Source organism: Nelumbo lutea, chromosome 7 (assembly GCF_056320005.1).
Source record: "Nelumbo lutea isolate HS-2025 chromosome 7, American lotus-T2T, whole genome shotgun sequence".
Lineage (NCBI taxonomy): Eukaryota > Viridiplantae > Streptophyta > Magnoliopsida > Proteales > Nelumbonaceae > Nelumbo > Nelumbo lutea.
Window position 1 is genome coordinate 27,255,881 of NC_142690.1, and position 24,640 is coordinate 27,280,520.

Below are 24,640 nucleotides of genomic sequence, written 5' to 3' on the forward strand. Positions count from 1 at the left end.
TTTCATCCCTAAAAACACCCCCAATCCCCGATTGTCCCAGATTTCCCCTACTACACCCTCAAAGTTTAATTTCAAGAATCCACCAGGTGGAGGGGTCCAAGCCACACTCATTACTGTCTTGGTCTATGTGCAATTTGTAATTTCACCCCACTTCCTCAACATGTCATCCACAGTGTAATCTGTGAATAGCTCCAAAGATTTCAACCACTGTATCGCCCTAATATGTATGAATGCCCTCAGATCTGCTGCTCCTCTCTCAGCTTCTGAGAATATCCTAGAGTTTCTTTCTTCCCAAAGTGTCCAACATACTGCAGCCCTTAATCCTCTCCACATAGTCCCTCCCTTTTTTATTCGCCACCTGAAAAAAGAAGGGGAAAAAAGACCTTGCAAGTCTGATGGAGGATTCCAGCTACATCCAAATAGGGAGATCACCAACTACATCCAAGTAGGTGAAAACCAGTCTCCCCATCCGCTTTACAAAGAACACACCATTGAGGTGACAAGCAAGTATTGGGTCTCTTCTTTTGGAGTAGATCACCAGTGTTGATTCTTTCTAGATAGGCTTCCCAACAAAAATTACCAACCCTAGGAGGTATTGCTTTGCACCAAACCTCATCAACAGGGAAAGGGGGGAAAGTAGGACTGGTGGACTAACTTAAGACTTTGAAGAAAGAAGCACAAGAAAAGATGCCATTGGGGGTAGGTGTCCAAATTCTAGAATCTACCCTAGTGGGGTCTAAGACAACGTTATCAAGAAGTGCAATAAGGCTCGAAATACTGTCGAAGTCTTAGTCCCTCAAATCCCTTCTTAGACCCAAGTTCCACCCAATCCCAGAAGTGGAAGAGGACGGGGTGGTGAAAGACGAGATTGGCTCATTTTTCAAATCAGAAAGAGCATACAAAGAAGGAAACTGATCCTTTAGAGGGGCACTCCCCACCCAGGTTTTTTCCCAAAATTTTATGGAGTTACCGGAATTCAAATCATACTTGATATTAGGGGAAAAAACTAGTAGCATGTCATGAATGGCTTTCCAAGGAGAATTGCTTGTGGTCCTAGCTCTGATTCCAACGTTCCATCCATTGTGCTCCAACCCATGTATACTTGCCACTATTCTATCCCATAGCTTCTCCTTCTCCATAGGGAACCTCCACAACCACTTTCCCAACAGAGTCATATTCCTTATCCTAATACTCCCAAGCCCCAAACCACCACAAGTCTTACTCCTACACTCTATCTCCCAGCTAACACTATGATCCCTCTTCTCCTCTCCCGGCTCCCACAGGAAATCTCTCATTAGCTTCTCCAATCTGTTAGCAACCTTCACTGGGATTTTAAACACCGACAGGTAAAAGATGGGTAACTTAGCAAGCGTGGCCTTAATTAGTGTAATTCTCCCACCAAGAGAGAGGTAGTTCTTTTTCCAGGATACCAGTTTTTTTCTGAAAGCTGAATCATTGTAGTCGAAGTAGTAGAAAAGAGGAGAAGAAGAAGAGATGCTGGAATGTTGAACTGTACTAGCCAGTTGACCATGCTATTATTTATATTTGAATGTAGTACAAGATACAAGAAAGTACTGGAATGCCCCTGATTAGTGATGGGACACCCAGTTAACTTAAAACATTAAATAGGCTTAGGCCCATTAACACAGGCCCAGTTACATGATAACTTAAACTTAAGTATGGGCTAATAAGAACTCTTATCAGCCGAACATTCATACAAAGAGACATCATTCTAACATTCTAACACTCCCCCTCAAGCTAAGCATGGATATCAATCATGTTTAGCTTGCCAAGTATGTCCCTGAACTTTGTTGTTGCAGTCCTTTAGTCAATACATCTGCAATTTGCATCTCTGATGGAGTATAAGGCACATAGAGTTCTCCTGAAACAATTCTCTCTCTGACAAAGTGTCGATCAATTTCAAAATGTTTTGTCCTGTCATTCTGCACGGGGTTGTTGGCAATGTTGATAGTAGCTTTATTATCACAATACAGCTTGAGAGGACTCTCAGCCTTAATACCAAGCTCATTAAGAAGAGTTCTGAGCCATAACAGTTCAGCAACCCCGTGTGCCATAGCTCGATATTCTGCCTCTGCACTTGATCTAACCACAACATTCTGCTTCTTACTGCGCCATATGATCAGGTTTCCTCCCAAGAATGTACAGTAACCCGAGGTTGATTTTCCGTCTCCAACAGACCCAACCCAATCAGCATCAGTGTAGGCTTCAATTTCAAATCTGCTGTTTTTCCTGAATAGAATTCCTTTCCCTGGTCAAGTCTTCAAGTATCTGGGAATTCTTTCCACTGCTCTCATATGAGGGATCTTTGGTGAGTGCATGAATTGATTGACAACATGCACTGCATAGGCAATGTCTGGCCGAGTAAGGGATAAGTATATCAGTTTTCCTACCAATTTTTGGTACCTCTCTTTATCACAGTATTCCTCACCCATTGATTCTTGTAGTCCATGGTTTGGTTCTATTGGAGTGTCTGCTGGCCTGCACCCCATCATGCCTGTTTCCTCTAGGAGATCAAGCACATATTTCCGCTGACATATGTAGATTCCTTCTCTTGATCTAGCAACTTCAATCCCAAGAAAATATCTCAGATTTCCCAGGTCTTTGATCTCAAATTCTGAAGCTAAGAACTCCTTCAGCCTCTTCATCTCTTCCACATCATTTCCAATAATCACCATATCATCCACATAAACAATGAGAGCCGTAAGTTTGTCATCCTGTCTCCTTGTAAACAATGTATGATCTGCACTGCTCTGTGTGTACCCCACTTTCTTCATGGCCATACAAAGTCTCTCAAACCATGCCCGGGGAGACTGCTCCAAACCATATAATGCTTTCCTTAGTTTACACACTTTCTTTCCAACATCATAGCCAGGAGGAGGTTCCATGAATACCTCTTCATGAAGATCACCATTTAGGAAAGCATTCTTCACATCTAGCTGATGGAGATCCCAAGAGAAATTTGCTGCTAGTGACAGTAGAACCCTGATTGTGTTGAGCTTTGCTACTGGAGCAAAGGTTTCCTTGTAGTCAATTCCTTCCTTTTGTGTAAATCTCTTTGCCACAAGTCTGGCCTTGTACCTCTCGATTGACCCATCTTCCCTGTGCTTTATTGTGAATACCCACTTGCACCCAACAATGCCTGCTTTCATTAGGGCTTTCATCTCTTCATTCATAGCTTCTTTCCACCTTGGGTCAGATGCCGCCTCAGAGTACCTGGAAGGGACACATACAGAGGAAAGAGCAGACACAAATGAGTGATAAGCAGGAGATAAGTGTGAGTAAGAAACATAATCAACAATGGGATGCCAAGTGGTACAATAACGAACAGGCTTACGGAGAGCAATAGGAAGGTCCAAATCCGAAGTGAGTGAGTCAGAATTACCTTGGATTGCAGAGACAGATTGATCTGAGTTCAATTGGTTGCAATCATGAGATTGAGGGCCCTTCTTCCTTCTATTGTATGTAAGTATCTCTTTCTCTTGCCTACTAGAACCTTCAGGAGCATCTGCTGTATTAGGAGAAGTAACTGGCACAGTGGGAGCCTCACTAGGTTGACCTGGAATGTCATAGCTAGGAGTAGTGGAAGGTGATGAAAGGGGAACAAAAAGGAAGGGAGAATGAGAATCCTCTTCCAACCTACAAGTCTCCCCCTGAAGAGGATTCTGGGAAGACTGGAAATAGGGTTGAGACTCAAAAAAGACTACATCTCTGGTGACATTTTTTATTGGAGACAGGATCATAACACTTATACCCCTTTTGTGTAGGAGAGTACCCCAAAAATATTCCCTTCGTAGCCTTGGGGTCCAACTTGGTTTTCTTTGGAGCCTTCACATGTATGAAGCATGTACAACCAAAATCCCATGGTGGAAGAGGAAATTCTGGAAGAGTGGGGCACAAAACAGAGAAAGGAGTCTTCATACCCAATACCTTAGATGGCATCGATTTATCAGGTATGATGCAGTGAGTATAGCTTGAGACCAATATTGCTTAGGCACTTTGTGCTGGAAAAGTAGGGCTCAAGTTGTCTCCAATAGGTGCCTGTTCTTGCGTTCAACAACCCCATTTTGCTGAGGGGTGTAAGCACATGATGATTGGTGTAACATGCCTGCATCTCCCATGAATGAGTTCAGGGATCTTTCAAAGTACTCAGCTGCATTGTTCGACCGAAATTGCTTAATCTTCTTCTCAAATTGTGTTTCAATCATCTTGCAAAAAATCATGATTATCTGTGGAACTTCATCACGTCCTTTTAATAGATAAATCCAAGTGCATCGAGAATAATGGTCAATAAAACTGATAAAGTAACGGAAGCCATCAATGGAAACAATGGGTGAAGGTCCCCAGACATCAGAATGAACCAAATCAAAAGGAGCTTGAATTTCATTACTAGAAATTGGATACATTGTTATACATTGTTTTGACATTTGACACACATCACAAATTAAACTTTGACTTGGAATTTCCTTACATAATTCTAGAAACAACATTGCTAAAGAAGAGAAAGACACATGACCTAGCCTAGCATGCCACAGGTGCAACCTAGCTATTGACTCCACACTTTCCGGACTAGTAGTAGCAGAAGCTTGTAGGGCTGAGCTGATGTCTGCATCAAAATAGTAGAGGCCCCCATACTCATGACCACTCCCAATCGTTCTCCTCGTCAATCTGTCCTGGAAAACACAATGAGAGGGAAAAAAAGTTATACTGCTGTTCAATTTTTTTGTAAGCTTTGAAACAGACAACAGATTTGAGGTAAGACTAGGAACATGTAGGACTGATTTGAGTGAGAGATCTTTGCTTAGGTCAACCACCCCCTTTCCAGAGATGGTGGAGAGAGACCCATCAACCACTCTCATCTTATCCTGGCCAGACAACAAATGATATGAAGAGAATAAGGAGGACATATGTGTCATATGGTCAGTGGCTCCGGAATCAATCACCCAAGAGGTAGAATTAATGGAACTAGTCACACTAAATGCAGAGGCTGTACCTGATTTGGCAAGAGAGGTGGAAGCTAAAGGATTGTTCTTCAGACAGGCTAATGCTTGGTTGAGAACCTCTACCTCACTAGCTGTGAAGCCCAAAGTACTTGGTCCAGAGGAGTCGGCAGCCTACCCTGTGGTGGAAGAGGACACTGTCGGAGTGCTCTGTGAGTTGTCACTATTGTTGTTGGTGGCAAGATTCCCACTTGCTATGTGACCCTTATGTTGCCTTTTGTCCTTTCTCAAAGCAGCTGGCTTCAGATGAGGATACAAGACCCAACATTTCTTCTTTGTATGTTTCTCACCACCACAATGGGTACACTTGAGGGACTTCTTGTCTGAATATCTATTTCCCTTAGCTAGGGCTGAATGTTCTCCAGATAGTCCAGTTGACTGTGTCTAGGAGTCAACTTGTGTCTCCCTTCTCCTGACTTCTTCATTCCTCACCAGGTAATAGACATGGTGAAGCTCCGGTAATTCGTCTCTCCCTAGAATTTGTGACCTTATACCCTCATATACTGGGTCTAGGCCAGCCAGGAACTTGAAGGCTCTGCTCTCTTCAATTTGCTTATCATGTCTCTCCTTGTCCCTGGCATTTTCCCAATCTAATATCAAGTGGTGGTCAAGTTCTTCCCAAAGACCTTCCAGAGTTGCAAAGTATGTTGCAACTGTCATATCACCTTGCCTTAGGGCAGCAATGTCTTGATTCAATTTGTAGATTCTAGCATTGTTTTTCTTCTGTCCATAGGTCTTAGACACCTTTTCCCAAATCTTGGCTGCTGTAGGAAAGTGATGAACAATCCTGGCAACCCGAGGAGTCATAGAGGCAAGCAGCGAGGACATAACTATGGCATTCTCCTTGTGCCACCCAGCATAATCTGCACTGCCAACGTCAGGTTCCTTCTTGCTCCCATCTAGATAGCCTGCGAGGTCACGGGAAGTAATAAACAACATTGCAGAAACGAACCACTCCCTGAAGTTGTATTCGTCCAGTAGTACACTTGTAATCTGCAGGCTGTGCAGATTAGGATTTTCCACATTTGAAGACCTTGCCGCAGGTCTGTTATCCCTAGAAGAAACATATCCAGATATTGAAGACATCTTGACTGCAACCTCTGTGTGGATGGCACTAATTTGAGACTAGCTGAAGCAGTTCTGAAGGTTCTGAATCAGTTCTGATGCAGGTTCTGATTAGCTGAAGTAACCTCAGCAGGCCCTGACAGCTCGCCACACAGTTTCAGACTTGCCGAGACTGTCACAGTTCTGAAGCAGTTCAGTTACAACAACAAAAGGTGTTCTGGGCTGGTAACCGACCTGTGCTATGCAGACTCCACTTGAACTTCGAGTATTGCAACTGGAAAGGGAGTTCCCCTCCTTATGGACAACACTAGGACTGCTGAAATCAGTCCTCAACTAGGTCTGTCCTATACAGACCTCTTCTTAGCAGCCGAATAGCTGCTAACTACTAGAAACTAGTAGGACTCTAGCTTCAGGGTCTTACCTCCCTTGCGCCCTACAACCAAGGGAAACCCTAGGTCGAACCTTGTGTTGTTCTCCTGCAACCCTAGGGTTTCACAGCAGCAACCCAGATAAAAAAAGAAGAAATACCGCAAGAAAGAGGAGATGGCGTCGGCTATAACTAGGAAGGTGCTCAATGCTCTAATACCATGAAAGTTGAACCACTGTAGTCGAAGTAGCAGAAAAGAGGGGAAGAAGAAGAGATGCTGGAATGTCAAACTGTACTAGCCAGTCGACCATGCTATTATTTATATTTGAATGTAGTACAAGATACAAGAAAGTACTGGAATGCCCCTGATTAGTGATGGGACACCCAGTTAACTTAAAACATTAAACATGCTTAGGCCCATTAACATAGGCCCAGTTACAGGATAACTTAAACTTAAGTATGGGCTAATAAGAACTCTTATCAGCTGAACACTCATACAAAGAGACATCATTCTAACATTCTAACATTTTCAAACCTTTCCACCACTGGGTTCCAAAAGCTCTATCTCATAGGATTATCACCTAATGGCAACCCTAAGTAGTTCAAAGGCCACCCCGAGACTTCACACCCCAACACTTCAGCACTCTCCCTGATCTCTCCCTCCTCCAAATTCACCCCCACTGTAGCTTTTCCCAAGGTTAACCTTCAAGTTAGACATTTGCTCAAACAGTTGTATCACCGACTTCAAGTTCCTGATAAAGCTCACATTACTGCCTTCACAAAACAAAATCGTGTCATCAGCAAGCTGTAAGTGAGTGAGAGGGGTTTCCACTCTCCCAACTCTCCAGCCTTTAATGAGCCCCCTAGAATCTGCTCTGTGAATCAGTTTCCCCAAAACCTCCACAATTAGAATGAACAAGAAAGGAGAAACGGGGTCTCCTTGTCTTATACCCCTACTGGCTGGAAAGAAATCTACCACTGTCCCATTCACTAGCACTGAATAATGACAATTCCGGACACAACCCATGATCCACTTACACCATCTAGCCCCAAACCCAAATTTAGTCAAAACTTTCCTCAAGAAATCCCAGTCCACCAAGTCATAAGCCTTTTCCAAGTCCAACTTACAGACCACTCCCTTCTTCTTATCCCTCTTAAAGTTCTCCACACTCTCATTAGCAATTAAAATCTGATAAGTAATTTGTCTTCCACTCACAAAAGCTCCTTGATAGTGTGCAATGATATCTGACAATACCTTCTTCAGCCTCAAAGACAACACTTTTGCAATGATCTTATACAAGCTATTAACCAAGCTAATTGGCCTAAAATCCTTCGAGTGGGATGCATCTTTCTTTTTTGGAATTAAGGCTGTAAATGTAGAGTTCACACTCGGATTGACAATTCCTCTCCTGAAAAACTCCTCAAACACCCGCAAAAGATCATCTTTCAAGATATCCCAACAGTCCTGATAAAAAGCCATTGTGAACCCATCCGGCCCTGGAGCTTTTGTTCTATCCATAGAAAACACAACCTCCTTGATCTCTTCTAAATTAAAGCTTCTTTCCAACCTTCTCCTGTTCTCCACCCCTACATCTGGCCAATCCAATCCTTCTACCCACACCCTTCTACTCACAGGCCTTCTTAGAATAGATTTGAAGTGCTCCACACAGGCCCTGACAATCTCCTCTTGTTGTACTAACTCACTCCATCTACTACCAATTTGGAGATAAAGTTCTTCTCCTGCCATCTGCTAGAGAGTGGAAATACCTAGTGTTTCTGTCTCCAGCTTGCGACCGTTTACATTGAGATTTTTGCCTCCAGCTAATTTCCTCCTTGTGTAGGTAGTCTTCTAACTGTCTTCTCAAATCTCTCATGAGATCATTGTCTTCCTCTCCAAATTCTCCCATTTCTTCTTTAGAGTCAAGGCTTTCAATCTTATCCATCAGATCTCCCTTTCTTTCTTCTATTCTCCCAAACTCCACCAAATTCCACTCCTTGAATTTTGCTTTCAAGAATTGTAGTTTCTTATGGAATCTCATCCCCTCCCATTCCACCAGTGGGTTACACTTATACCACCACTCCCTCACTTTGTTAGTAAACCCTGGATGAAGTAACCACATATTTTCAAATCTAAAGGGGGTAGAACCTCCACACCTTCTTTCCTTCTTACATAACACTATGGGCCAGTGATCCAAGGTCACCCTTGGGAGAGCTCTAGAAGCCAAGGTTCCCCAATCTTCTTCCCAATCCAAAGAGAACAGGAATCTATCCAGCTTAGAGCAAATGGGTCTAGATTGGAGATTTGACCATGTAAATGTCTTATGGGCTAGGGGAATCTTTTTAAGCACAAAGGCATCCACAAAACTGTTAAACTTCCTCATGCTTTTTGTCACCCTCAGATTAACCTTATTGGATTCCTCTGAGAATCTGATCACATTGAAATCCCCACCCATGCACCAAGGCCCATCCCACAACCCTCTAACATCAGCCAATTCCTCCCACAACTCCTTCCTCTCTTTGTAGTCATTCGGTCCGTAAACATTTGTGAGTACCCACATATAATCATCCTCTTGCTGCTTAAACTTCATAAAAACCGAGTACTTTCCGGTCAACTCCCCCAAACCTTCAACCACATTGTTACAATCCCCCCGGAAGCACCCCACGAGGGGGCAGCCACCCAGCTAATCCCCCTGGCTTTCCATAGCCTCCTTGCCCATTTGTTATTAAACTCCATTCTCTTAGACTCTTGCAACAACACAATGTTTGGGTCATACCGTCTTATTACCTCTTTTATTGTTGCTCTCTTCCTTGCACTCCCAATTCTCCTCACATTCCAACTAAGAATCTTCATTCCGCTTCTTTTCTAAACCCCTTGCCACTTACCCACTACTTTCCCCTTTCCTTCTATCTCCTTTTACCCCGAGCTTCTTGTCTCCTTCTACATCTCTCTTCAATCTCTCTACTTCACTCAATCTCCTCTTCTTTCTTCTGATCTCCTTCTTCCTCTTTTGTAAGCTTTTTTTCAACACATTCAAATCTTCCAACCTACAACCCAACTTCCCTACAAATTTTGCTATCATGTCTTCTCTCACCAAGTCCTCCACCCCTACCCTTCCTACAGAATCTCCTCCATCTCTGTCCACCTGCCCTTTCTTCCTCTCCTCTGGTCTCACCTCTGTACTTTCCTCTCCATCCATCCTCCCTCTCCTGTTACCTCCCTCCTTCCCTGTTCTCTCCCCGTAATCCTCTCCATCTCTATCCTCATTCCTTTCCCTCCTCTCCACTAACCCCTCCCCTCTTCCTTCTTCCCCTTCCCTCCTCCATATCAACTTTCCTTCCACTTAAACACTTTTTCACTCCTATACCTTCCTTTCCGCACCTTCCCACTTTCCTTCCTTCCCCTCTCCCTCTCCTCGGAGAGCCCACCTACTAGCTCGGCTGCATATTCATGGGCTATAGGACTTGGAGTGGAAGACACAGGAGACACATTAGTAGCACAAACCGAAATCACTTGGTTACTTGGGACTGATGGACAAGCTAGAAAAGGACTGCTCCCGACCTCCCTTTCTTGTTCCAGAGGTTGGTAACCATCTATCTCTCTGAGTTGGTTGGGAAGTACTTCTATCCTTTGGTCATCCTGGTGATCTTTCCACTCTACCCCTGGTTCACCCCTAGATGGTGTGTTCCTGCTCTGCTTCCGGTTCTCCCAGTTTGCCCCTTCTGATAATCGTTGCACACTCTGTAGTCTTGGGAATGAGTTAAACCGATTGCAATCTTCACCCTGAAATAAGCTTGCAATATTCCACCCATCCATGTCACCTCCAGCACAACTACCTTCGTCGTTTACACTGCCCATGCTAGTACCATCAACAGAAAAGTCCTCCGGTTCTTCATCTCCTTCACTGCACTGCACCCAACCTTCATCCTTCTCTTCCCTCTCTTCAGTTCTTTCCCTAGTGTATCTTGGATTCGGCTTCTCTGAGGAGCGTCGCAGGGGGCTAAGCTTCTCTAGACTTCGTCGGGAAACCCACTGCAAATCCAGCTTCTTCTCCATTTTCCGCCGCTGTGCGCATTCCCCCCCCCCTTTCTCGCAACTTGGGACGATGATAGACCATTAACATCGTCTATCAGTGACCCAAGAAGAGTCCCCATACCCCAACCCACGTGACATTTTAAGTTATCACGTGGGTCCTTCAAGTGGAGCCTCCTTTCAGTGTTACACCCACTCGACCCACTCGTGTGACCTTTTAAGTTGTCACATGGGCCCTTCCAACGCTGTCCCGACTCAACCTTCGCCCCACCTGACCCACCCGCCACTTTCAACGGCTTGGACCAAACCTTTCGGCTCCCCAACCCATCCTGCCTCTTCGCCACATCAGCATAAGAAGAAGAGCCCACCATTAATTTGTTTAATTCAAACCCATTTGAATTAGTTTCCTTAATTAGGTTGCTTGTCGTTTGGTTTTCCCCAACCGGCTCAGTAACCCCAAAAATATCTTTCATCTGCTCCACCTTTTCATCTCCCAACCTCTGCCCTCCACGTGTCCACCACCCAGCCAACTCATCATCTTCTACCTTAGGAGCACCTTCCCACCACGACCGTTCAACTTCGTAAGCCACCCACACCTTGTACCAGGCTTCATCCGAACAGATTTCCAAGAACCTCGGCATGTTCTCATGCCTTACACCAGCTACTTGTAACTCCACGGCACCCAGATTTCGTTTATCAGCTTTCACCAAGATACCTCCCAGTTTGCACGATGTGCTCAAGAACAGAGTCTCGCCAGAGGTGAAATGGAAGGTTTACTGGTGTCCTTTGTAAATCTGATGGTGAGTCTGGATATCACTTATTAATTTCTTTCCACTTTGTTAAAGTCATTTGGGAATGGTTTACTTCTTTGTTTGGATGTAGGTGGACTCCACCTTCGAATGTGCAAATCTTATTTACTTCCATGCCTAACTGGTCAACCAAAAGGGCCAAGATCATGTGGAGATGTGGTAGTGCTGCAATGTGTTGGACTATTTGGGAGGAGAGAAATTCAACGGTATTTCCAAATAAGGAGAGAAGTTTGGAAGTAATCCTGGAGACTATCCACATTAGGGTGATTCATTGGTTGAAAACCTTGGAATTGTTTGCAGTGTTCTCAGTTGATGAGATGACCAGAAAGTGGAAGGAGATTGCAGAGTTAAGCTCAATCAAGAAGACCTCAAATTCCTGCTGGACACCTCCACCTCATGGGTTTACCAAACTGAATTTTGATGGTAGCAGCATGGGCAATCTAGGGCCCTCCGGAGTGGGGGGGAGTGATAAGATAAGAAAAAGGGAATTTGTTAGCTATGTATTCTGGCCCAATTGGGGTGGGAGATTCCTTGAGGACTGAGATCCTAGGAGCTCTTGAAGGGATACAAAGGGCCAAGGAAATGAACTTTAAAAAGTTGATCATAGAAGGTGATTCTGAAATTGTAGCGAATTGGCTAAAAGAAGACAATTCTATGCTCTGGAAATACAGCAATGAAAAGAGGAAGTTCAAGTGGCTCACCAAGGATATTGAAATTCGCTGTACATGGATAGTGGGAAGTGCTAATGCAATGGCAGATGGTCTAGCTAGGTCAGGGGTGAACAGAAACTCTATGTTTTGGGCTGTTTTGTAATTGTTCCATGGTTGGGGCTTATAGGATATTAGGGAGTTAAGATTCTTTAGCTCCTTACCTTGTAATTCTGGTTTTCCTATCTATTAATAAAATCCATTGTTATTGATCAAAAAACAAAACAACCATGTATAGAGGCTCCAGAGTCGGCAATCCCTATTACAGATTGTATGAAGGGTTATATTTGTTTCTATAAAAGGCCATATTTGTTTCTATATGAAGGAAAAGTAAAAGAACTGTTGGTTATTCTCTTTATTTGTTTCTCTCCTGCAGTTTTAGTAGCAGAAGCTATTGCTTTAATTGCAGCTGGCACTGTTCATCGAGTTTGTGTCACAACATGGTAATGTTATTTTATATTATTCTGATCTTACCATTTATTTCTGGGTTGGTATTGTATCATGTTTTCAATTTAATATTAGAAATTTAGAATCACCTATCATTATTTGGTTGGCATAAATGTGTGGTTTTTCTTTTCTTTTTTATATTAAAAGATGTGTTCAAGTAAGTGCAAAACCCAAATACCCAGCAAAAATTTTTCATATAAAAAGGTCTGGTTTTGAGGTTCAATTGTTCATGTTCTCTCTTTTCTTTACAAAATACACTAAAACATGACCTTTGTGGCTGGACTTTGGATTCATAGTAAAATTCATTTATAAACCATTATAATTACTCCATTGAGAGCCTTTCATTGAAAAGGAAGTAGTAATAAAATAAAGAGATGAAAAGCTTGTCAAATGTTGAAAAATAACTTAATGCAAAAAATTCATTTTCTTTCCTGATTGTAGACTATGGATTATTCAAATGTCTCTGGATTATTGATTTGCTTTTCTGTTTAGTCGTAGCACCAAAAGATTTACTCTTTTGGGTATCTTCTTGGACTGTGAATGGAGGTATAAGTGTTGGAGGGAGTGTTTCCTCTCTGTTTTAATGGGGTTCAGATCTGAGAAGTGTTTCTTCATTCTGGGGTTTTGATCTAATGAACCTAGTACAAGGGTATCCTTGGTGGACAGCAAGTGCTGCTGGTTGGGTATTTAATCTGCACTGCAAATTGATTGCATCTGCATTGTGGTTGTTTGGACTGCGAGGGTTGGCTGCATATTTCCTTTTTTGTCTTGGAAAATCTCTTCAAGTACATGTTCTAGTCTGAGGCCAGGTTGTAACTGATGTGTTTTGGAAGTTTTTTTTTTTCCCTACTCAAGTATTGCTGTGATAGGCTTGTTGAAGGTGTTTGATTGCTGGCCTGAGACAACAGTAGTAAGTTATTCCTTCCTCATTTCTGGTGGTAGTAAGATTTAAGTTAATGCTGTTTGAGTTAGTGGTTCTCATACTTTGACCTCAGTATGGCTACAGAGGATTCTGCTATTACAGGGATTTAGAGAGGTCAACCTGTTTTCAGTACTGGTGCTGGAAGTGGAAATTTCCCTGTTTCTATCACCTCTTTGGATGGACTAAATTATTTTGAGTGGACTAAAGGAGTTAAATTGTTTGTTGGTGGTAGAGGAAGTTTGGGGCTTCTAACCAGAAGTGTTGTTGAGCCTAAAGAAGCAGGACCTACTTGTGATAAGTGGGACCAGGAAAATTATATGCTATTGTCTTGGCTTTTATCCACCATACAGCCCACTTAAAAAAAGATTCATGTGGGATAATATGGATAAAGAGATTTGCAACCAAGGTAGAGCCACTTTTTTTTTTTGAACAAAGAATTGTGCTTATGAAATATTGGGAAGCAAGGAACTTCACTGTCTTCAGGAGGTGTATTCTCTTGTTGAATTTAAGGAGTGGGAGGATAGCTATGAATAAGGAGAATGAAGAGGTTGATAAGGAATGGTGGTAAGAAGTCTGAGGTGAATGAGGAGAATGAAAAGGTTGATAAAGACAAATTGTGGTACTCTCATGGACTCATTGTGGCCAATCTCATTATACTGAGGAGACTCGTTGAGACTTTGTAGGGAAGCCTAAGAATTTTCAGAAGAAGCCAAAAAAAAAAAAAGCAAATGAATGCTCTCTAGGTCCTGCACCAAAGTAGGAAATACTAAATGCATTGAAAGATCAATTGGATGAATATGGTAGGGCACTTCGTCATCTAGAGGAGACCTTTATTATTCCCTCTATGGCTCTACCTCCTATGCAACCAGTTCAGGTAACCAGGCCTTTGTCTTCCATGTATCCGCTACATCTCAAACCCCTTGGATCATTTATTCTGGGGCTTCTAACCATTACAATCAGTAATCCAAACTTGTTCACCTCATACCATTTATTTTCTAGTAGGGATAACGTGAGGTTAGTAAGTAGTTCTCATTCTACCATTGCTGGCCAAGGAACTGTCTCTCTCCTAATTCGAATCAATTTGGACCCTATTCATCATGTTCCTAAGGCTCTGTTTGGGAAGAGTTCAAATGCTGGTTCAGTTTTGCTAGTGTTTGGTAAGAGTGCATTTATGTCTTGAAAATGACAGCAAACACATATATCAAGGCATGGTTGCATTCAAAATAAGAGCTTTGGAAGAGGTCATTGACGACATAAAACCGAGAGTAGCATTGTGGATAAAAACCTTGGACAGTTTTCAAGTTTTCTCTGTAACTGACATCCAAAGGGCATGGAAAGAGATAGCACAGTCCTCTAGGGGCAAGGAAACTATAAGAGTCAAGTGGAAACCACCAGAGGTAACCAAAGTAAAACTGAATTTTGATGGAAACTCTATGGGCAACCCGAGAGTGGCAGGAATTGGGGGAGCAATCAAAATGAAGAATGCAAGATATTGGCTCAATATTCAGGGCCAATTGGTATTACAAACTCAACAAAGGCTGAGTTATTGGCATTATTATAAGGCCTCCGATTGGCAAAGCAATTGGGTTTTCATCAAGTGGAAGTGGAAGGGGACTCAAAAGTTGTTATCTCTTGGGCAAAATGCAATAGACATGTCCCATGGACCCTCAAGCATATCTTCAGAGAAGTGGAGAAATTAGCAAATGATATAAATGCTGATTTTAGGTGGATCAGGAGGAGTGCAAATGGGTTAGCAGATACTTTAGCCAAACAAGGGGCTGCAAGGAAGCAACTATATTGGGCCTCATTATAACTTGGGTTGTAATCCTTGGGGATGACTATTGGGTCATCAATTTGTAATTAACTCCACATTTTAATTAATGAATCAATCTTTTTTGCAGATAAAAAAATGAGAGCAAAGTTGATCAATGTTAAAAAGATGTATTTCAATATCGGGATTTGTGTTTGTACCTATCACAACCAAAAATCATTTGGCAAGAGTACAAAATTATCTTTACAAAACTAAACCAACTTTGTATTTTCATGAACCAGACATATTTGCATTTGTACTGATCATTTTTGTATTTGCACTCTTTCCAAACAGAGCCTAAACTTCTCATAAACCTTTTGTCTATTAGTTGCATCATTAAATCCTTAAATTGTTGTGCGACCTTCTTTGATTTTTGTGTGTTCTAGGGTTTGACTTTGGGGAGAACAATTGGTAAAGGACATGTAGTTGGCAGCCTGTACATATTAGGAGATGAAGCTGTTTTGAAGGCAAATAAATCTACTAGTCTCATGAATCAGTCTGTTAGTCCTTGTAATAAAACTCAGATATTATTATGGCATTGTTGTTTGAGTCATTTCTCATTTTCTTTGTTAAAGGTGCTGTTTCCTGAGTTGTTTAAGTCTATTTCTCTGTATTCTCTTCAGTGCCTTACATGTCAAACAAACAAACATTGTAGAACAAATTTTTTGCCAAGTAATAAAAGAGTGGATTTTCCTTTCTATGTTGTCTATTCTGATGTTGAGGGCTCCACATTTGTACTTGCTGAGGGCGGATATAGATATTTTATCAGTCTCATTGATGATCATTCACAATATACATGCATTTACTTGCTTGAGTTGCAAGATGAGGTTCCAAAGATAATACAAGACTTCCATAGAATAATTTTCATGCCATTTCATGTAGATACCCAAATTTTCCACTCTGACAATGCTTGAGAATATTTTAGAGGAGATGTGAATCACTTTTTTTGTTGAGAATGGGGCAATACATCAAACCTCCTATCCTAGAACACCTCCACAGAAATTTGTTGCCAAAGAAAAAATAGGCATCTTTTAGAGGTTACTCAAGGAATAATGTTACATGAGTGTTCTTAGGAGACTTTGGGTAGATGCTGTACTCACTATTGCATATTTGATCAACCACATGTTAACACACATTCTCCAGTGTTCTTAGGAGACTTTGGGTAGATGCTGTACTCACTATTCCTCAACCCTTGTTGTTTTTTATTCCTATTGGGACTTTTGGACGCTGTTGCTTTGTTCATTACTTAGCTGTCTTGTGGTAAGCTTGATCTTCCTATACCATGCATTTTCCTTGGATATCCTACTACTCAGAAGGGGTAAGTGTTATGACCCTGCTTCTCAGGGAATTTATATATCCATGGATCATAGTTTTCATGGTACCAAGGTGAGGCTAGGTAGGTGACAGGGGAGCACCTTGTTGCCTAGGCGCTGGATTTTTTTAAGTGAAAAACATATATCCTAGGGTAGTTCCCTAGGTTCCATAACCATATTTCCTTAATAATTATCCATAATTTTCATAAGAAAAGTATAAACTTCATGTTGAAGTATAGAAAATCAACATGTTTGTAAGAAAAAGAAGAAAGCAAAGAAAATTCAAAAAATATGGGGTCTGAACCCCTATTTTCTTATAGGAAAAGTAAAAAAGAAATACAACATTTAGCAATGTTTGCGTTGTTTAAACCCTAACAAATAATAAAATAATAAAAAGAAATTAGTATATAAACACACAAAATGAATATTATACTTTAATAATGTCTATTTTATAATTATATAATCTCAAAAAACTAAGAATATAAAAATATTTTATAACACAATGCACAAAACTGCTTGGCAATTAGGCGAGGAAAACCTCCAAGGGCCTCTTGTCACCTAAGCATCACCTTGACAACTATGCCATGCGTGTGTCTAACTTCAAGCCTCATCCCATTTTTTTCTACCTTAGGGGGAAAATAATAAACTTGAGGAGAGAGAGGCAAACTAAACTCTCAATAGTCTTTCCTCAATCCTCATCTCAGCTGTTTGATCCTTCTATTTGTTGTGATTCTATTCCTAGTGTGCTGGTCCTATATCAAACAATGATCATGTGAGAAAGTGACAATATGGCCATGTTCAACAAGTTGACCAACAGATATTAAATTGGTAGTAAGCTTAGGAACAAATAAAATTTGAGGCATTTGAAAGGGGGAGAATGAGAGGTAGACAAGAATAGATCGTTACAACCCTCAATATCAATTTTCTCGTTATTGGTTGTAACTATATGCTTACTAGAAGGGAGGGGGTAAGAAGACTGACAACTGGTCCCCATCATATGATTGGAAGCACTAGAATCTATGATCTAGAGATGACTAGGGGATGCACAATAATAGGTACACTCACCAGACAAGCCAAAAGCAGAAATGAATTGTTGAGGACACTCACCGAATCTTCTCTTCAGTCATAACATTAGTAGTGTCACTCTTGATCTAAGCAATGGAAGATGATGCATTATCTAATCCCTCAACAATAGTCTAGTAGGCCCTGCGCTGATTTTTCTTTCCTCTAGACTGGTTTCCCTTAGGTGGCCTAGTAGGACATTCGGTAATAATATGTCCATGCTTGCAATAAGTGTAGGTGTTCTTTCTACAGTGAGATATCACATGCCCAAACTCCTTACATTCATAACATTGTACTTTTGATAAGTCCTTCGATTTGGACTCATCTGTTGCTATTTGCTAAAAAACATAGTCTCCACACCATCAATCATAGCATTCATTTCCAACTGAGTGATCATTCTAGTTTCTTCCTGAAGCAACTCACAAAGGATAATATCAAGGGTCGGTATAGTGTCCCTACATAGAATATTTGATCTTACTATTTCATATTTAGGATGGGGATGCATAAGAAAGTGCATTACTTTTCTCCTGTCAAAAGTACTCCTTTAGTGCGAACAAGTTCATACTCTGTCCAAATATTAACAAACCCAGTAGTGGTGCCATCAAACTTAATGGGAAAGTACATCATCTCTTTCAGAAGCCATTGAGAGCAATAGAGTGAAGAGGACAATCACAGGAAGGCTGAAAATAAGTGAAAGTCCTTTGACAATCCAAAAAGGTAAAGTTCTCAGAGAAATCAAACAAGAGAAGGGATCATAACCCTAGAAAAACAGATCTAATCTTCACCAAAAAATAGGGGCTGAAAGAGCAGCCTAGGATGACACAAGATCTCGGATCTTATCCCAAACTGATCAGCCACTTGAGAGAAACCAAAAGAATATTGACCTAAATGGTGTCCTGGTCCAGAAAAATCAGATCTTGTTGATAGAAACAGTCCAAGAAGATATGCTATACCAGTGCAATTAAGCAAAAAAGAGAGACCTGGTCGATGCTTAACAGAAAAGAAAGAGGGTTGAAATCAATAGCAAGAGAATTGAACCTACTCTGATACCATGTTAGTGTAGTTCGAACTAGAGAAGATGAACAGATTTGAGGTGTGTCTGATGGGTTGACCACACCAAGAAAATAATGTTTATATTATTGTGAAGTAAAAGGACAATTCTTTCCCTAAAATACAAGAAGTATGATACAAAATAAAAAAATGAAAGAATATGTACAACAAGAAGTAAAATTACAACTTTAACCCTCACTGTCCCTGTCTCTACATGTTCATCACCCTTAGCTTTTGAATTCCCAAACCACCAACAATTTTAGGAATAAAAATCTTGTCACATTCTACCAGATGGAATTTTATGTTGCTCCCTCCACCCCTTACAAAAGATTTTTGTTTGTAACTTTTTCTAGCCTTTTAGTCATTTTTTGCAGGTAAGGGTAATATAGATAAAAATATGTGGGAAGTTTCGTTTCCTCCCTTAGGTAATTTCCCTTCCACAATGATAATCTTCTTTCTAAGTGCTCAACCACTATATCTCACAATGAAGTTGAAGTTCCCTAGGCTCCTAATGGAAATTGACATGTTTGACACTCAACTGACATATTTCTAAGGGAGGAAATGTAACTTTCCACATATTTTCTACAGTGCTTTCTCAACTGACATGTTTGACACAAAAAACAAAGTATAGACGTTTAAATAAATCTAGGAATAACTACTTTAAAGACTCAAAAGACAAATGACCAAGTCAACTATGCCACAAATTGACTTGTTTTTTATTACATTGACTCATGGACCAACTTCAAAATAGAGGGCTCAACTATATTTGGATCAATTTTATTCTCCAACATGTAAAGGCCATCAACCATGTTCCCTCTACAAATTGTCCTCCCCGAGTCAAATTCTGAAAGACACAAGAAGTAGGAAAGAATGTTAAACAACAATTCATTATAATACTACTGATAGAAAAAGGTGAATGAGTAACTTGGGAGCATTTAGAATGTGTAAAAGGTCAAGGCCATGGGGGAAGGATACAATTCCTTGGACTGCAATGGTGGAGAAAGAACCATCTATAAGTCTACTTTATCCCTTCCTGAGAGAAGACTATATGAGGTAACGGAGTTGGACTTACCAATCTTGTGATTGGATGCCCCTAAGTCAGTAATCCAAGGGAACTCGGGTCTCGGGGGTAATAGAGGACAACGAAGGATAGAGGGATTTTTTTTTTTTCTTTTCAATACATTGTAACATTAGAATCTTCTCTTATTCTTTTGTACACTATATACACTTTTTGTACATTGGGGACTGAATGGCCCTTTCATCATTTAATGTAAATACTTTTCTCTGGGTGTTGACTGTCACTTTTTGACACACCCAACACTTACTGTTTTCTCCTTCTCTCTGTCTCTAGATCTGACTCTGACATTGCAATGGTGGAGAAAGAACCATCTACAATTCTAATTTATCCCTTCATGAGAGAAGACTATATGAGGTAAAAAAGTTGGACTTACCAGTCTTGTGATTGGATGCCCCTAAGTCAATAAACCAAGGAACTCGGGTCTCAGGGGTAATACACATTGAAGGCAGAGGCAATATTACTTGATGTAGATGCAAAAGAGGTAGAAGGAGGAGAAGATACTCCCTCCAACTACCACAAGGCTCTATCACATTGCTCCAACTGCTTTCTCAGATAACTAATGATATCTTCCTCAGCGTTAGAATTTGTAGGGTGCTCTTGAGAGGAACAAGTAGAACCACCACCACCTTGAGACTCTTGGTAGCCACACTACCTGCATTGAACTTCTAAGGGGCTTGGTTCTTTCCAGGTTTCTGTCTTCCCAACAAGGTTCCGGCATGTTTCTCTAGTATGCCTAGGACACTTATAATGACCATAAAAAGGCTTGTCCTTTTTGGTCTCGCTCAATCTTTTTGCTCCCATCACTCTTCTTATAGCCACTATTACCACCCTTGGCTGCCAAGGCAATCTACTCCCCCTCAAGAGGATTCATAGAACTTTGTTTGCTTTCTTCAGACTGAGCAGGGGCATATACTTCTTGGATTGAGGGTAGCGCCTTACTTCCTAATATCTGCACTCGAATAGGTTCATATATAAGGTTGAGACCAGCCAAGAAAGCAAAAGCTCTATTTTGTAATATTTGCTTCTTGTAAGCCTTTGCATCCTTGTCAGTTCTCTTTCATTCAATAGTCTTGGTCCATCACTTTTCACATGGAAATGAGAATCGAGTAATATGCAGATAAGCTCTTCTATCCCTGCTTGCAAGTAGAAGATTGTGCAAGTAACTGATATACTCTAGCATAATGTCTCTGCTCAGCATATTTAGCTTTCACTTTCTCCTAGATTTCATGAGCAGTCTCTGCCAATATAAAATTCTTTCTCAGCTGGGGTTGCATAGAGGAAAGCAGCCAAGTCATGATCATGCTATTCTCCTAGTCCCACTCCAAGTAGTTTAAGCCATCAAGGGGTATGATGGAAGTAGGAAAACCAGCATTATCCATACTGCTATTAGGTGTGAAGGATGGGAAAGTACCCCCAGAAGCTGCTACCAAGTACCACGAGCCCTGGAAACTAATGCAGCTCAATACAAATAGCCCCCTAGCCCCCACAGGCCTTAAAAAGGAAATTCCAGAACTGAAATACAGCCCCAACAGTTCAGCCAATTACTAAAACAATGTTTGTAACACCAACCAGCCCTTATCACACTCTATGTTGCAGAAAACATACCGAGAAACCTTCTAAAGGACTTCGAGTATACACCTCTTTGCCCAAATCTTATCATACAATCCACGAAAGGAAAGAGTAGCCAGACAGCCCCCTTATACCACCATTATAAACCAAGGAGAGAAGAAGAAAGGGAGAAAAAAGAGTTTCAGATTAGATCGAGACTCTCCTCTGATCACCAACCAAAAAAGGAATGCCCAGTTGAGGGAAGAAGGAAAAACCTTGATCACTTACAGTCCCTGCTTTGGTACCATATAATCCAGCACAACAATCAAAGAAAGACAAGAGGAGAGGAAGATAGAAGGATAGGAGAAACAGCTTATTATTTATATTAGGGTGGTCTGACAGAATATAACAAAAGTTAAAACAACTAGAGTACCCCCTATTGCTATTAGTACATGTTACAACTTATGTATTTTACAATTTTAATTAAATTAAGCAAGACATAAGTTTTAAGAAATTGACATTGAACTCCAAAAGTTAATAAAAACGTGATATTAGCATTCTTTATTGGATAATGTACCCATATCTGTGTATAGGATTTTAGGAAATTGATAGTCATTCCTGTTTCTTATATTTGTTTCCGTGTCAATATTTGTGTTTGGGTATCATAACTCAGAAGTCATTGTACAAATGGAAAGACATCTTATGATCCAAGTTATGAATAGATGAGCTCTTTCTTTCCATCATTCCAATGATACCCTGTGTGTTTTTGCACCTTTCATTTATAAGAACTTGTTTGAACTTGGGATTACTCGTTATTAAAATCCACATTTTGCTTCCTTGTATTGGTCTAATTCCTACTTCCAGTGCAGTATGCATCTAGAGCTTCCATTTCCATAAGCATTAGTACCTGTTTCACTTGGGTTGAGGCAAAGCTTCAATGAGATTGGTAGCCATAGGTACAAATACACTAGTAGTAGTAGAGATGAACTCCTTATGAGAAAATAGAGTACTCTTAAGAGATTGTAGCATGGGCAGCAGTGCTGTATGGACATGGACAAGGGTGTTGGAATCTGGTGCATATCCAAGAGCCTTGACTCAGCAAGATGAGAAAGCATAGACTCGTGGACACATCTATGGAAAATGTTTTTGAATTCTAACATCATAAGCCTGCAAAAAATGTTGCCTTTGTTACAAGTAACATTTGATATGAATAATGGTGTTCATCTTGTACATTAGTTGTCATTTATGTCAGATAAGTTAGGAGATAAAAAGGGATTGTTACATAGGAATGTCCTCAAGAATTCATGGTCTGAGGCATGTTGGACATTGACACATCCATTTGGCCAGTTCATGCAACACTGATGAGCTGTCATGTATGAATTAACTAACTTTTCATTTAAAAATAGCTCCTGCTCCTCCAAACAAGGATCTGAATTACATTGGGTAGATATTTTACCAGAAAATCTGCTGGCACCACCTTCTCCTTTGGGAGATCAAAGGTTGTATTTGCCTCTTGAACCTTAGTGGGTTTTCTTTTTCTTTTTTTTTTTTTCTTTTCATTATTAATATGTTTCTAGTTTATCCATTTTTTGATATTGCACAAACATGCACAAGAAAATGTTACTGATGATTATATTATGACATTTATAAAAGAACAATGTTACTAATTGTTCCCTTTTCCCTCTTCCAATACAGTTTTTTGTTCTCTGCCGGACTTCTCTATGAGATCAACAAGCTCTCGGGGATGATGCTTTTGAAAAATGAGGTTAAAACAAGAAGGCATTAAGTAGAATACTAATGTATTAAGTTTAAAATGTCAGCCTTTACTGCTTGTGAACTTCTTAAAGATCTCAAATTCAAAGGCTATCGAGAATTAAATACTGCCCGATTTTCCTTCTGCTGTATAATTTTGTTTTATCATACTGCTATAAATTTCATAAGTAGAAAGAATTGTTTTAGCTGAAGCGTGGTATCTCTTTTGATGAATAAATTCTAAGAGTACAGGAATTTGTTTTTTAATGAAAATATAGGGCATGTTTGGCTCCATTGTCTTTTGAACTTGAAATACTGCCACATCAGTACCAGTTAGGCATTTCAATGCCAATGGCTAGCTTCTTGCTAAGAGAGTCTTTTAGTATTCAAAACATTAAAAAAATCAGAATGCTTGGGCATTTCTAGCAATGAACAATCCTACTTGGCATGAGCTGGAGTCTGATGCGGTGGTGATGACATGTAAATGATCTGGTGCATTGCATTGCTGGGCTTCCAGTCATGTTGTCCAACTTGAATAATTTGAACTATATCGAGTTGGATTAGGCTTCAGACCCGTCGAAAATTTAACAAATTTCCAATCCAAACCCGACCCAAGTTGCACTCCTGCATGGCACCGGATGCCACACAACACCCATGACTCAATTAAAGTATTGAATTAAAAAATAGGGATATTTTAATCCAAAAGGGCTTCACAAGCTCATTCATACCTTTAATGGCAAGGATATATAGATAGTCTTTTTCAATTTGTAATATTTAGACAGCTCAACCTAATTTGTAAGATCTCATCTCCAAGTGGTTGTTATTGATGCTGACATTTTATTGTTTATTTATTCTTCTCACCATACACATTTACATGTGTAGTTGTTACTTGTTAGTTGTTACTAATACCCTACATTCAGGGATTTGGGATCTCCTCCCAACAACTATCCCAGCATGATTTGCATCCACACCGCACCGTAAGACTGGGATCCCCCATGTATGAGATGTGTGGACACAGCATGTTGAATGTGTTGGAACTTTTTTTTGTTGGGTGGAAATCTATGCAAACAATCTGGAATTTTTAGGACATTTTTTTGTTGCGACTGGGACACAATTCCATCTCATCCTATTCCTATCTTGCGCCCCAATGTCTTGTGACTCATTCTCATTTCGCACCTCACTCTCACTCTGATTTGCATGCTTATAATGTTTTGCATCACTACCTCCTTACATTAGCTCCTTGCTCAACATTTAACAGTAACGCCTGATATTGAGCATCATTTAATTGTTAATTGCAATTAATAACTAAAAGGTAAAACTGCAATTTTATGCTCTTTTCTTCTTTTTCATAGTGTGCATTGTTTTTTTCTGTACAACTTCATAGATATTTTGGAGAAAGGATTCTAAGATAAGGGTCTACATGCAACTGTATAAGAAAGATGGAGAGAGGTGATTACAATTGCCAAACTTAAGAGGAGGTTTAATATCATTTTAGGAAAACAATTGTGCTTCTACCAAAAAATTAGGAACTAAATAGTTTCTACGTAAGCGTATATCAAAACAAGGCAACTTTATGACTCTTGAAAATAGACCCCATAAAGGGTCTTTATTTAGGGGACGTTGGACATAGCCCCCAAGCTTTCCCAGTTTTTGATCGTTCTG

At 40.5% G+C, this 24,640-nt stretch overlaps 1 protein-coding gene across 1 annotated transcript in view; it reads left to right on the plus strand.

The window, feature by feature from the left end:
• The window catches only part of LOC148845844 (uncharacterized), a 46,552-nt gene extending 23,362 nt beyond the window's left edge, over positions 1 to 23,190 (plus strand). The window contains exons 4-5 of the mRNA XM_088953958.1: positions 12,373 to 12,439; positions 22,922 to 23,190. Of these exons, the coding sequence (XP_088810084.1) occupies positions 12,373 to 12,439; positions 22,922 to 23,012 (158 nt within the window). The 3' untranslated portion in view covers positions 23,013 to 23,190. The remainder of the gene's footprint in view (positions 1 to 12,372; positions 12,440 to 22,921) is intronic.
• The last annotated feature ends 1,450 nt before the right edge of the window (positions 23,191 to 24,640 follow it).